Source organism: Xenopus laevis, chromosome 1L (assembly GCF_017654675.1).
Source record: "Xenopus laevis strain J_2021 chromosome 1L, Xenopus_laevis_v10.1, whole genome shotgun sequence".
NCBI lineage: Eukaryota > Metazoa > Chordata > Amphibia > Anura > Pipidae > Xenopus > Xenopus laevis.
In genome coordinates this window covers 150,573,419-150,588,043 of record NC_054371.1, presented here as the reverse complement: position 1 = coordinate 150,588,043, position 14,625 = coordinate 150,573,419, and the positions used below count along the sequence as shown (strand labels likewise).

At 42.2% G+C, this 14,625-nt stretch overlaps 1 protein-coding gene across 3 annotated transcripts; it reads right to left on the bottom strand.

Annotated features, from left to right (window-relative positions):
• Positions 1 to 116: 116 nt before the first annotated feature.
• Positions 117 to 10,172, bottom strand: emc9.L (ER membrane protein complex subunit 9 L homeolog). 3 transcript variants are annotated; one of them, XM_018250500.2, is made up of 6 exons: positions 9,911 to 10,172; positions 2,839 to 3,046; positions 2,656 to 2,732; positions 917 to 986; positions 733 to 830; positions 117 to 409 (listed from the first exon to the last, which is right to left on the bottom strand). In XM_018250500.2, the coding sequence occupies exons 2-6, from the start codon at positions 3,031 to 3,033 to the stop codon at positions 229 to 231; spliced, it is 621 nt and encodes a 206-aa protein (XP_018105989.1). In that variant the 5' UTR covers positions 3,034 to 3,046; positions 9,911 to 10,172; the 3' UTR covers positions 117 to 228. The 3 variants fall into 3 exon arrangements, with proteins under 3 accessions (XP_018105989.1, XP_018105981.1, NP_001089747.1); XM_018250492.2 differs by having other exon boundaries at positions 9,936 to 10,169; NM_001096278.1 differs by lacking the exon at positions 9,911 to 10,172 and having other exon boundaries at positions 125 to 409; positions 2,839 to 3,037.
• Between the last annotated feature and the right edge of the window lie 4,453 nt (positions 10,173 to 14,625).

Sequence of the window (14,625 nt, the reverse complement as noted above, 5' to 3'; positions counted from 1 at the left end):
GAAAGGAGCGAAGAAAATGATGTACATACTGATTGAATATGAGGAGCAATGAAGAAAGATTTGGAAGATGTACGCAGTGTGCTAATTGTGTGAGAAACCACAAATGTAGCCGTATACATACTAATAACTTATATTTACATTTATAGGTATACACTTGGTGTATGCTCTTTCATGTCCAAAAACTGGAAGCCCTGTAACAGACTGATCCACTCCTACAAAATCTGAAGTTCATGCACTGCCATTGGCAGCTGCTGCCAGATGTGCTATCTCGACGTTTAGTTCTTGATTGGTCCAGTCAGCTCTGATATCTTCGAGATGAGTGTCAAAGTCAACTAATTTGTTGTAAGCCTTAGCTTGCATGAGCTGCCTGGTGATTCTTTGGGTCTCTTCCCAGTGACCCCACATGACCCTGAAAAGACAAATCAAACCATACTACAAGGGCAGGGGTAATTATATACACAAAATAGATTCCCTTTTTATTAAACACACACACACTTATCTGGGCATCACAAGGGTGACCCCGGAACACTTACTAGCTTATGAGCCATGCAAATGTGCAATATTCAGAATTCAAGATGGACAAAATTTCAAACAGAAACCTCAAATGAGTGCAAACCAGCATGAACATTGCGATTGCCTTATAAAGGGTTTTCTAGCCTGTTTAAAATGGTGCGAGAACCATTCTGGGAATGTATATCTTTTATAAAACAAGTCTCTTGGGGGCATACTTACAATGTCTTCTCCTTTGGAACCCACTGCTTATTGCTGTTTTGATGCAGGACTGTTAGTGGGGGAATTCCAGGATTCAGTGTCATACGCTCATTATCCAGCTACAAAGTCACAAACGCAGATTAGCAAAGGAGTATCAATAGATTTGCTAGCTGTATATGAGAACCACAATAAATACAGAACTTACCAATATTAACACAGCATCTTCTTGGTACTCCGCTATGAGGGATGCTGATCGTATTGCAGTGCAACTGAGACTGAGCAAAAAGCAGAGTTAGCGAGACAAACGTGATGCTTGAGATAATGTGAATGATGACCCTATTCCTAATATGCCTTTTACACTGAGCAACTGCTCTGCATAATCCCAAACAATGCTTTATATTCCCATCTACAGTCTAATTATTTAAAGAGAAACTATACCCCCCTTTTTGACATGAGCTCATTAGTGGGCTTATGTAGAAATGTATCTGAACTTCTGGGTATAAATACAAATTTTTTTTTTTTTTTTTTTTTTTTACACAAAGTGATCTGATTTTACATATTAGAAGACTCTCTAATATCTTGAACTAGTTATTTCCCAAGATCCCTTAGGCAGTGCTGTCCAACTTCTGTGGTACAGAATTTTCTAACCTACATGGTGGAGGGCTGATAATGGAAGTCAGTGTTAGCCACTCCCTGTTTTACACCACACCCACTTTAAACCATGCCCATGTTACCACAAGAACTTTTAAGACCATGTCCACATTAATGGCACACCATTTTAAGTCATACCATTAAATCCATATGCCTCATCCTCCCCTATGGATAGCACAGCACCCTCCAGCACATGATTAAACATCTCAGCCCCCTAACAAAGTATTTCTAAATGCTAATAGTAAGACTTGGGGGGGGGACTGGCAAACAGACAAACAGCAATCACACTGACAAGCTTTTATGGTTTCAATCTGTGTAATCAGGTATGTCTGTGTAAGAATAAAAAACATTTATATTTAAAGGTTCACATAGTATTTTTAAGTCCAACTGAATGAGCTCAGGTCAAACGGGGGATTTTTTCCTTTCGGGATTGAACCAAATGCCTATAAAATGTTAAAATTATGCAAATTAAATCCTGAACTTGGTGCATTTCTGATTCTAATAGTAGATGTATTTCAATACAAACACAGAGAACAAATAGAAAGGAAGCCACAGAATAAACATTAAGGCTACAGTGATTGTAATCACTAAACTAGTAACTGGGACCAGCTCTCTTTTATAAAAAAAAAAAAAAAAAAAAAAAAAAGAACTGGACTATTGTTAATTCGGCAAAGTGTGCTGCTAAAGAAAAAACTATTGCTTGTGCAGATCAATCCCTGAGGGTCCCAGGATAGCAATTAGAATCACGGGGGTGCAAAGAAATATAGAACCCAACAGTAATTTTTCCTTGCAGTGTCATTTGTTCCACCAATGTGGCCCTTGATTGATAGATATCTGCCAACTATGTGGCCACATATGTGTGAAAGAGGCAGCCAGGCATACATACATACATACATGGACAGCTGAGCCGTTGATTCATTATAAATGGACTAACTCTGCTGTTTAAATCTGCCTGTGTACGGTCAGTTTAAGCATTTGTATGACTGAGAAGTCAAGTGTGACCCAGACATTAATTTTCCAGTAGACTGTTCAAAGCAGGTTGCTATGGATTGCTGCACGGGGGTAACTTGATTTATAGACAAGTAGGGTTGCCACCTTTTCTGGAAAAAAATACCGGCCTTCCTATATATTTATGTCTTTTCCCTATTAATAACATTGGGATCAACTGGCATTTTTACCGGCCAGGTGGAAACCCTATAGACAAGTAGCTCCACACCAAGACATACAGCACAAAATGTACACTACACAGCACAGACAAAGGGGTACAGACAAAGTATTTTCAGAGCTTGTCACCTGGTGTCTCTCAGGCCAGAGTTTGCTTGGTAATAACCAGCAATTACCAGTCCTTGGAGAGCACTCCATGAATCGATCTGTATTACAGCAAGAGAGAGAAAAGAGAGAAAGCTACAAGTGTTTGGAACAGTGTGAAAGCAATTTGGAATGGGTAAGAAGAGTGCCTATAGAATGGTTGCATACCTGTGTTAGAGCCACTTCTAAACTGAGAGACAAAGGCAGATAAAGGTGACAGATTGGGACACAGTCACTCAGAACGACACATCCATGTTGTGATTTGTGACCCAGGAGAGCCCCACACACGGTACTGTGAGGGTAACGTGCTGTGTGTAGAAACATCTTGACATAAGCACGAGTGGTGAGCTCAACTTCACACATTTTCCTGCAAAGCCTAAAACAAATGAGAGCACACAGCAGAACTTAAAGCAAATGATACATGATATCTCAATTTCTGCAGGCTCTGTGCTTACATAAGTATTTGTCACTGCTGTACAATATTTGTTTAAACTGTTAAAGGAAAAATATATGTAAATTAGCTTGGGCATGTCAGTTTATTAGACTACCGTAAAAGTCTAATTGCTGCCCCTTTACTTCCAATTTCTGTAGTGCACATGCACCCAGCTTCAAGCGGAGCACGGGATGCCTGGAAAGGTACAGCATCCTGAGAAACTACCCAACAAAAAAAAAGCCACCACTACACATTTTACCTTAACCCTGGGTAGCAATTTCACAATTACAACTGTTTGGGGGGTTGCCTAGCATTGTAACTACCATACAGCAGTCCTCCAAGACCATGGGAGGGGTTGTGGGGTCTGTTGTTTGGTTCCCCCTCCTCAGCCACTGCCCATTGCAAACAAGCAAATGAATATGTAAGCATCTCTATGATCAAACTGCGTGTTAGTTCTGAATAATTTGTATGATTAAAGGATAAGGAAAGCCACATTCATTGGGGGTGCCAATATGTCAAGCACACCCCAAGTGAATTCAATCACTAATTGTTTGACCCTAGGCCTGCTCCATTTAGGAAAAGAAGTGTACCTGCCAGGACAAAGTAGTGTAATGCAGCAACACAGTGTTTCTTACCTTTCCCATGTATTCCTAGTTCAGGCTCTTCTGAGTAACATTACGGTATTTTAATGTACTTTGCAAGTCTGGCCATACATTGAAAGATCTGCTAGTTTAGTGAGGTCACCAAACAAGTCTATGTTTCCTTGATATGCCCAACTTGAGGATGCAAACAATCAGAATACAGCAACAGGAATGGCTAGGGTAAGGGCCGCATCAATGAGCCAATGGATTTTTTAAATATGCCTGATCGATATCTGGTTGATTTTCGGCCTATTAGTTGGGCACGCCTGGCAGAGGGCCCTATACATGAGCAGATAAGTTCAATTGGTAGCTGAAATCTGCCCAGGTATGACCATTTTTAGGTGAGGGCACACTGAGTGGATCATCAGCTTTTCTCAGTCTGCTCTTTGTACATAGACAAGGGAAAGCAGATCCACGGTCATCCACTCTATCGTGTAGCCCCACTGACAGGCATGCTGTCCGCCTGTGTGGATCCGAGTGGATATTGGTACAGAAATACAAAAGTTTGCATTTTCGACACAGTAACTGTAAATGCAGCTGCACAAAGGAGCAGATGATAGTGGATCCACATTCCTCTGCCTGCATACAAAGCACAAACTGAGGATAGCAGATGATCTGTCAGTGCTCCCTTGCCCTAAAGCTGGCCATAGACACAAAGATCCGTTCATACGAATCGAGGATTCGTACGATTTTTGGACCGTGTGTGGAGAGTCCCGACATTTTTCGTCCGGCGGAGATCGGTCGGTTGGTCGATCAGACAGAAAATTTCTGTCGGCTGCCGATAATATCTCTGCGTGTATTATTATTATTAACATGTATTTATATAGCGCCAACATATTGCGTAGCACTGTAAAGTAACTGTGATTATACAACTACATCACATGAATTACATACATAGAATATATGGAGTAACAAACATCACAATCAATACAGGTACAAAGAGGTGAGGAAGGCCCTATGCATAGGCATACAGTCTAAAGGGAAGGGAGTAATACACAAGGTGTGGGAGTGGGCAAGATCGAAGTAAGTGGGTGAGAAATGTGGTGTTGTATGTGGTGTTGCGTTTGGTAGTTAAGCAGAGTGAGGGTAGGCTTCTTGAAAGAAGTGCGTTTTCAGAGATTTTTTGAAAGCAGAAAGGTTGGGAGAAAGTCGGACAGATCGTGGGAGAGCGTTCCAGAGGAGGGGTGCAGCCCTTCCAAAGTCTTGAATGCGAGCATGTGAGGAGGTAATGAGAGAAGAGTTGAGTAGCAGGTCAGTAGAGGAGCGAAGTAAGCGAGTGGGTGAGTATATAGAGATGAGTTCAGAGATGTAGGGTGGAGCAGAGTTGTGAAGTGCTTTGAAAGTCAGTGTCATTAATTTGAATTTGATTCTGAAAGGTAACGGAAGCCAGTGCAGGGATTGACAGAATGGCGAGGCAGAGGATGAGCGGTTGCTGAGGTGTATGAGCCTCGCAGCAGTGTTCATTATGGACTGGAGAGGTGACAGTCTCTGGAGGGGGAGGCCAATTAAAAGAGAGTTACAGTAGTCTAGACGCGATATGATGTGAGAGTGAATAAGAATTTTGGCAGCGTCTTGGGTGATAAATGATCGTATTTTGGATATGTTCCTTAGGTGGAAGTGACATGATTTAATAAGTGACTGGATATGAGGAGTGAATGACAGGGCAGAATCTAGGATAACCCCAAGGCACCGGGCCTGGGGAGAGGGGGTGATAGTGGAATTGTTAACTATGATGGATACTTCGGGGATGCTACTATTGTTTCTTGGAGGAAAGAGAACCATTTCAGTTTTAGAGAGGTTTAATTTAAGGTAGCGTTGCGACATCCAGGTAGAGATAGCGGACAGGCAGGAGGAGACGCGAGTTAGGAGTTCTGGGTTGAGATCAGGAGATGAGAGATAGATTTGAGTATCGTCAGCATAGAGGTGGTAGTGGAAACCATACGAATTTATTAATTTGCCAAGGGAGGAAGTATAGAGGGAGAATAGTAATGGTCCCAGGACAGAGCCTTGAGGAACTCCAACAGAAAGAGGTAGGGGAGAAGATGATACTCCATTGTAGGAGACACTGAAGGAACGATTGGTGATGTAAGAAGAGAACCAGGACAGGGCTGTGTCACGAAGGCCAAGCGACTGGAGGGACTGGAGGAGGAGAGGGTGATCTACAGTGTCAAATGCGGCTGAGAGGTCAAGCAGTATTAGTAGTGAGAAATGATTGTTGGCTTTAGCGGTTAAAAGGTCATTAGTTAGTCGAGTCAGTGCAGTTTCCGTGGAGTGTTGTGGCTTAAAACCAGATTGTAGGGGGTCCAGCAGGTTATTGTCAGAGAGGAATGAGGTAAGTCGGTTGTAGACTAGGCGCTCAAGTAGTTTAGAGATGAAAGATAGCAGAGAGATAGGTCGGAGGTTGTCAAGATTGGAGGGATCAAGAGAGGGTTTTTTCAGAATGGGGGTGACAAGAGCATGTTTTAGTTGAGAAGGAAACAGTCCAGTTGAGAGCGAAAGATTAAATAGGTGAGTTAAGGCTTTGATTAGACAAGGATTGGTATTGCGGAGAAGTTTCGAGGGAATTGGATCAAGCGGGCAGGTGGTAAGGTGAGAAGAGGCCAGAAGCTTTGAGACTTCCTCATCAGTGACAGGGGTGAAGGAGCACAGGAGAGACTGGGCAGTGTGCAGGGAGGGTGGTGGAAGTCTAGGGGGGTTGAGTAGTGTAATGTCCCTTCTGATAGTGTCAATTTTGTTTTTGAAGTGCTCAGCAATATCTTGAGCAGAGACAGATGTGCATGGAGGGGGTGGAGAAGGGGAAAGGAGAGTGTTAAAGGTGGTGAAAAGTTGTGCTGGTTTTTTAGAAAGGGAGTTAATGAGTGAAGTAAAGTATGTTTGTTTGGCTTGGAAGAGGCTGGTGTTAAAGGAGCGCAGGGCGGATTTGTAGCTCCAAAAGTCTGATTCTGAACGGGATTTGCGCCAGCGACGCTCAAGTGCACGTGAGTGTCTTTGGAGCGCTTTTGTATGAGCAGTATGCCAAGGTTGAAGTGGTTTGGGACGAGAACGTTTAGTTTTTATAGGAGCAAGCTCATTTAGGGCAGTGGTGAGAGTACTATAGTAGACAGAGGTAGCCACATTAGGACATGAGATGGCTGATATATTAGAGTGAAGAGAGTCAAAGGAAGAAGAGAGATGTGACACGTCTACAGCTTGCAAGTCACGGTAAGTACGTGTTTGGGGAATAGCAGGGGGTGAGGAGGGAGTTAGTGAGAGTTGAAATGTGAGCATATTGTGATCAGAGAGGGGAAATGGGGAGTTAGTAAAATTGGAGGTTGAACAGAGTCTGGTAAATATGAGATCCAGAGCATTACCATTGGAGTGAGAGGGGGAGTCTGAGCACAAAGATAAGCCTAGGGAGGAGGTTAGTGAAAGAAGTTTCGAGACAGAAGAGTTGTTAATGTTGTTAACGGGTATATTAAAGTCACCTAATATGATGGATGGGATGTTAGATGAAAGAAAGTAAGGAAGCCAGGCTGCAAAGTTGTCCAGAAATTGTGCAGTTGGTCCTGGTGGTCGATATATAACAGCAATGCAGAGTGAAACAGGAGAAAAGAGCCTAATGCAGTGAGCCTCAAATGAGGAGAATGATAAAGAGGGAACAGGTGGAAGAACTTTAAAAGTACAGCGGGGAGAGAGAAGCAAACCTACCCCACCTCCAGGTCTGTTACCAGGTCTAGGAGTATGAGTAAGGTGTAGGCCCCCATAGGACAGGGCAGCAGGTGAGGCAGTGTCAGTAGGAGAGAGCCAGGTTTCAGTAAGCGCAAGTAGGTTAAAGGAATTTGCAATGAAATGGTCGTGTATAGCGGTGAGTTTGTTGCAAACAGATCTGGCATTCCAGAGAGCACATGAAAGATTAACTGGGTTTTTGGGTATAGGAGTAAGTGTTCTGTACTGATTGAATTTGCTTCGGAGAGAAGGAGCTCGTGGTCGTGATATAACTGGGATGGGGTAAGGGCCAGGGTTTGGGGAAATGTCCCCAGCTGCCAGCAATAGAAAGGAAAGATAGACTAAGTGAGAGTGGGATTTATAAGTCCTTGGTTTGTATGAAAAGGAGGAGTTTTGTGGAATAGCTAAACAGAGTACTTTATAAACTTCATGTGTGGAGAGGGAAGGAGAGGAGAGTAGAGAGGCTGAGATTTGTATAGAACTGGGATTTGATGGAGGAGGTAGTGAAAAATGTTTTATGAAGCATGAGAGTGAAAGGAGGAGAAATGCAGGATAAAGCATGTTTGGAGTAAAGGCTATTCCACACGGGGAGATAGCCTTGCGTTTGCGGTCGCGGCGACAGAGCGCCGCGCCAGTCGCCGCGACCGGCGCAGGCGACAGTTTTGTATGGGCGCCTATGTAAAAACGCCTGTGCTAACCACACGAGGCGATGCGCTTTTCAACAGTCGCCTGAAAATGCCTCGCCAGGCTTTTTCAGGCGACTGTTGAAAAGCGCATCGCCTCGTGTGGTTAGCACAGGCGTTTTTACATAGGCGCCCATACAAAACTGTCGCCTGCGCCGGTCGCGGCGACTGGCGCGGCGCTTTGTCGCCGCGACCGCAAACGCAGGGCTATCTCCCCGTGTGGACTAGCCCTAAGAAGTAACAAACTAGCAGGTACAAGCAAATCTGTTTTCTTCTTATCCCAGATGGTTCACTGTTGATTGCAGGGGAATCCGATTCCTTTTGCCTTGTCAATGCCAACTGCCTTGTTTAACTGTCATTTCTAAGCACTTGTGAAACTTTAGCACTTAGGAAAGGTTAGCACTCGTGCCATGCCCCAGACACGAGTGCCATCCCCAATACTGGGTCTGAATTTATATGTAGCTGATTGGGAAAACCAGAGCCTAATTAATCAATTAATCAATTAAATAGCTAGCAAAGGGCAGAGTTTTACAGACACCAGAACCAGGTTTGGGGCTATAAAAATATCTCTTGTTCACGGAGGAGGGGACACAGATGTGTGCTTTAGATATTTATCAAAGAACTAAAGTAGAATAGGCCTGACAGACAAAAGTTATTGGGGTTAACAAATACAAGTAGGGATATAGCAGAATTACCAGAATAAACAGTTGCAGTATATGGATATGGCAGTGTATGGATATAGCAGAATTATCAGAATAAACAGTTGCAGTATATGGATATGGCAGTGTATGGATATAGCAGAATTACCAGAATAAACAGTTGCAGTATATGGATATGGCAGTGTATGGATATAGCAGAATTACCAGAATAAACAGTTGCAGTATATGGATATGGCAGTGTATGGATATAGCAGAATTACCAGAATAAACAGTTGCAGTATATGGATATGGCAGTGTATGGATATAGCAGAATTACCAGAATAAACAGTTGCAGTATATGGATATGGCAGTGTATGGATATAGCAGAATTACTAGAATAAACAGTGTATTGCCGATCGTGCGATTTTCAGTGGGAGAATGTCACTAGTGTTGTCAGACATAACTATCATACGATTGCTGTCAGGGGCAGAACATTGGCTGATCTGTTCTTTTGTACTTTATTTGATCTGAATGGTAATATTTTGATCTGAATGGTTAGTGGCAGGTCGGGAGATGGGAAAGTCCGATCGTACGTTGATTCGTATGGTCGGATCCTTGCGTCTGTGGCCAGCTTAAGTGTGTATAAGGGATGCCTTGGACAGTTCAGGAACATGGTGGTGAGCACAAGGGAAATCAAATCTGTTTGGCGCCCCAAAGTAAAATTAATGAAGAACCTGAGACCCTGGTCATGTATATTTTATACTGATGCACAGAGTACTTTTCTATATCTTTGAATGTGTTAATGACAACTACAACACTCTACATCACACAGCAAAGGGTTCAAATTTATTTTAAAGTTGTATAAATGAGCACAGAGTAGCATTTTTTATATACAAGTACTGTGTTATGTCATAGAACTATGCAGGGGATGTGCTGAACTGTAGTCCTCTGCACTTTCATTTTTCTTCCCCCCTCCCCTACTTTTAAATAGTGACCATAAATGGAACCCCAGGGATGCTGCCTGGAAGTGATATATATTTGGTATGACATTTGTATAGTTATAATGAGCATATATATGGCTGCCCATGAAATAATCCCTACAGGAGCAGTATTACATGATACACAGAAAGGAGTACCCACCCAAAGTGAATTAGGAGAAGCTTACCCTTCCCCTCCTTATGCACCAACTCTCCTACTGCAGTAGCAGCAGCGGCGGAAGAATACTAGTCAGGTTAGGCACAGTCAGCTTCCTATCCGGCATAACATCAAGGCGGTGACACTGTACCACGTGACTGCTAAGGACAGCTGGGAGGGAGGTGCATTCCTTGCAAACAGGAAGTAATGGCATCAATAAGGAGGCTTGATGGTCTTCTTATCCAATCATGTCACAGAGCCAAGCTGCTACTGGCAGCTGCGCAATAATACTATTAAAGGGGTTGTTCACCTTTCTTCGCGCTACGATACCCATAAAGCAATTAATTCTGTCTCCCTAATCTTGATAAAATTTATGTGTAAGCAGTATGTGAGCGTTTGACGTCATAGACTTTTTCCCTTACTAAATGCTTATTGGCTACTGAAAGAAGCCTTTTCATTGGCTGTAGACATGTGGTTTTTACAAGTTTTAACTGCAAAGCAGCTTTTAAGGAGAACGCTTTACCTTGCCTAAATTCCCCTGTGTTTGATCCATTACATGGAAGCTGATCACTAATGCAAACGTCTTCTACGTGCTTGCAACCTCCCTCAGAATATTTCACAGCAGACACTAACTCCGCATCGGATCGCACTAGAGAAAAGGTAGCAGATCAAATATACATTGGCGCTTCTTTAATAAAAAAATGTGTATGCGATGTCATCGCTTGTAAAATAAATACATGCAAATTAGGAGTTGGACTAAGATACTGGCGTGTCATTGCGCAGATGCAGCCCTGTGACAAAAGGGGTCGGTGACCCCCTCCCTTGGTGCTTCAACTAACTCCTGTTATAGAAAGAAATTCTAACTTCCCAAGTAAACATCTTAAAAACGATTGAGATTTTTTTTGAACAAATACATTAAATTTTTACCTAAAGGGATACTGTCATGGGAAAAATTTATTTTTCAAAACACATCAATTAATAGTGCTGCTCCAGCAGAATTCTGCACTGAAATCAGTTTCTCAAATAAGCAAACCGATTATTTTAGATTTAATTTTGAAATCGGATATCGGCTAGACATATTGTCTGCCTCCAGTCATGTGACTTGCTCTGATAAACTTCAGTCACTCTTTACTGCTGTACTGCAAGTTGGAGTGATATCACCCCCTCCAGCAGCCTAACAACAGGTAACCAGATAGCAGTTCCCTGACACAAGATAACAGCTGCCTGGTAGATAAACAGCACTCAATAGTAAAATCCAGGTCCCACTGCGACACATTCAGTTACATTGAGTAGGAGAAACAGCCTGCCAGAAAGCAGTTCCATCCTAAAGTGTTGGCTCTTTCTGAAAGCACGTGACCAGGCAAAATGACCTGAGATGGCGCCTACACACCAATATTACAACTAAAAAAAATACACTTGCTGGTTCAGGAATGACAGTTTATATGGTAGAGTGAATTATTTGCAGTGTAAACAGTGTAATTTATAAATAAACACTACATCATAAAAATTATGACAGAATCCCTTTAAAATGACTTATTCTGTTCTGATAACATTTTTGCGAAGGCGGAAAACCATTTAATATTACAGAATGCTGGGAATTGTTGGAAACGTAATAAGGAACTACATGCACAGGTCCTATTATTCTGATACGGCTTATGCCTGGATCATTTTTAGGTGCTGACTTTTTCTTTCTTCCCTGAGTGCTCAGCATTCTATCTCGTTTCAGGCAATTCAGCCAATGAGTCCCAGTTTTGTTGTTCAGTGCTTCATTAAAGGGGATGTCCTTTGAGTTAACATTAGTATGTTATAGAAAATCATTTTCTAAGCAACTTTTCAATTGGTCTTCATTTTTCAGATGTTATGCTCTTGGAATTATTTTCCTTCTATCTCCTTTCCACTTCCATATTTTCCCAATTTACATTACTGCCAGTGGTACGGAAACTAAGGACGTTATATCATCTGCAGTAGTGTAGATTTACTATGGGCAACAAAACGTGTGCCATCACCCCAAAAGTACTGTGACCCATAATAAAGCATTTTCAAAATGCACACAATTGCGCTTGCACTTTGACAAATGTGACATTTCTGCATCACAATGACCTTTGCACACGATTCTTTAGACTCAAGTTTGTTGCACCTATTGAAACACCACACAAATCTGGAATAACTGCCACATTCAAGGTCAGCAGACTACACTGGTAACTTAAAGGGATTCTGTCATGATTTTTATGATGTTGTTTTTATTTCTAAATTAAACTGTTTACACTGCAAACAATTCACCCTACAATAGAAAATTTTATTCCGGAACCAGCAAGTATATCTTTTTCAAGTTGTAATATTGGTGTGTAGGCAGCCATCTGAAGTCATTTTGCCTGGTCATGTGCTTTCAGAAAGAGCTGGCACTTTAGGATGGAACTGCTTTCTGGCAGTCTGTTGTTTCTCCTAGTCAATGTAATGGAATGTTGGAATGTGTTGCAGTGGAACCTGCATTTTACTATTTAGTGCTGTTCTTAGATCTACCAGGCAGCTGTTAACTTGTGGAGCTGCTATTTGGTTAACTTCCCCTTGTTCTGTTGTTAGGCTGCTGGGGGGTGGTGGAGGAGGGGGGCGATATCAGTCCAACTTGCAGTACAGCAGTAAAGAGTGACTGAAGTTTATCAGAGCACAAGTCACATGACTCGGGCAGCTGGGAAACTGACAATATGTCTAGCCCAATGTCAGATTTCAAAATTAAATATAACAAAATCTGTTTTAAAATGGATTTCACTGCAGAATTATGCTGGAGCAGCACTATTAACGGATGCATTTAGAAAAAAAACTTTTTTTCCCCCATGACATTATCCCTTGAAAGAGCTGAATTTCTGTTCTTGAACCCAGAAATTCAGCTCTTGCAATTGCGCTCTCTGCACTAGCAATGTGGGCCCCTCCAGACCCCCTCTGGCGCCTGAGGCGGCTCCTGACCAAGAAATGGCCCTGAATGTGGTGGGTACAATGGTGCATGGTGGAAATACTTGGAAACACAAGGAGCATGTTGGAATGTGGGTACTTTTAATGAATGGTGCCAATCTGTTTGGACAATTGCATCAATTTTGGCAAAAGTGCACTTGTGGCTGCATTCTTAAATGAACCCTACAGTCTCCTCCTCCTTATATGAATCTGATTCATAGAGGGCAAATTCAGCTTCAAACCTTCTTGTGCCCGATTTTATGATACCTTACAGCATTTTTGAATACCAGAAAATATCCTTTCGATATCATTGCTTACCCAATTGTCTGCAACATTCTTCACCAAAACCTCCTGAAAAGAATAAAGTCTTCCCCCTATCTTTGAGGTAGGACCGGCACATCATCATGCTTGTTCTGTTTATAGATTTTTCCTTCCACGCAGACTGAGGGTAGTTTCTTCTACCAGGTTCATACTGATGAGCCTCGTTAAACTGTTGTTTGTCCTGGTAAGATCTAAAGGATTTCTTCCCTCTTTTCTCCTGAGGTATAAAGGATAGCATCCAAAGAAGTTTCCGTTATATATTCTGCAGCCACTTTGATCATTTGCAAGTCCTTTACCATCACTTCTCAGGCAGTTTTCTTAAGCATAGCATCTTCTAAGTTATCCAACTAATCTTTCCTAGCTCTGGCAGTCAAAGTAATTGCCACTGCTGGCTTACAAGTAGCCCCAGCCACGTTTTCCATTTGTTATCCTGCCTTCTTTCCATCACATCTTTCAGGGAAATTGTTTCATCTGCTGGAAGTGTGGTTTTGTGGCTACACAGGTAAAAGCCGCATCTACTTTCGGGGACTCTTCCCAGCACTGGACATCTTCAGCTTCAAACAAGTGCATCTTGTTCATTCTTTTAGTAAGGAAAAACAGAAAATATTGGTTCTTTTTCTTTTTGCTTTTAAACATGACATCTTGCTTAGCTGGCATAAATTCTTCCATATCCAGATGAAGTTCCTGCGAGCTCTGTTAGGGGTTCAACTTTTTCCAAATCAAACTCACTGTCCTTTTCAGGCCCAGCTCCTCTTTACTGTCAATTTCAGATCTAAATCCATGGATTCCGCAGTATCTGATTGAGAACCATGGATCTTGGCTGATCTGCGGGCTGAGTGACACAACTCCATGGCACTATCTTTCCCCTTGGAATCAACAAAATACGTTTGCATCCAGTTCATAAAATGGGAGATTTAATCAGATGAACTTGGACTGGCTGCTGAATTGAGACACTCTTAATAAAGCCTTTTTTGATATCAAGAGTATCATGATACAGGCCTGTAACAGTTAATATAACAGGCCAAGGTATCATGAAAAAAACATTTCTCCTGTAACAGTTAATATAACAGGCCAAGGTATTATGAAAAAACATTTCTGTCAGTATCAGAAAGAGATAGTAGCCAGGCCTCTGCTCGGTAAGGTCTGGAATCAGCCATGTGTAAGGTGATCACAATCTGCTATTCCTCTGAAGAAGCTGTCCTCAGCGAAACGCGTCAGGTGTGAAATCACTTCCAGTCAAAGCAGTGAGTGGATGTACAGGTGGAACACACAAAGGAGGGGGATGCTGGCAAACCCCTGTGATCTGCATTATAATGCTGGAGAAAGTTTGGAATGGGGATGTCCCTGCTTTTTACTGTTTTTACAGAAAAAAACAAATGCTGTGAAATTGATTCTTATATGCTGTTATGACATCAGGGATCTTGCTAACCCCAATTGAAAGTCCACATGCTAAG

Excerpts from the sequence above, each read along its gene's own strand:
- emc9.L (XM_018250500.2), bottom strand. The coding sequence starts at position 3,033 with ATGTGTGAAGTTGAGCTCACCACTCGTGCTTATGTCAAGATGTTTCTA. Across the intron at positions 987-2,655 it reads TCTGGCCTGAGAGACACCAG|TCTCAGTTGCACTGCAATAC; the intron begins GTGACAAGCTCT and ends CTTTTTGCTCAG. Across the intron at positions 410-732 it reads GTTCCAAAGGAGAAGACATT|GGTCATGTGGGGTCACTGGG; the intron begins GTAAGTATGCCC and ends TTGTCTTTTCAG.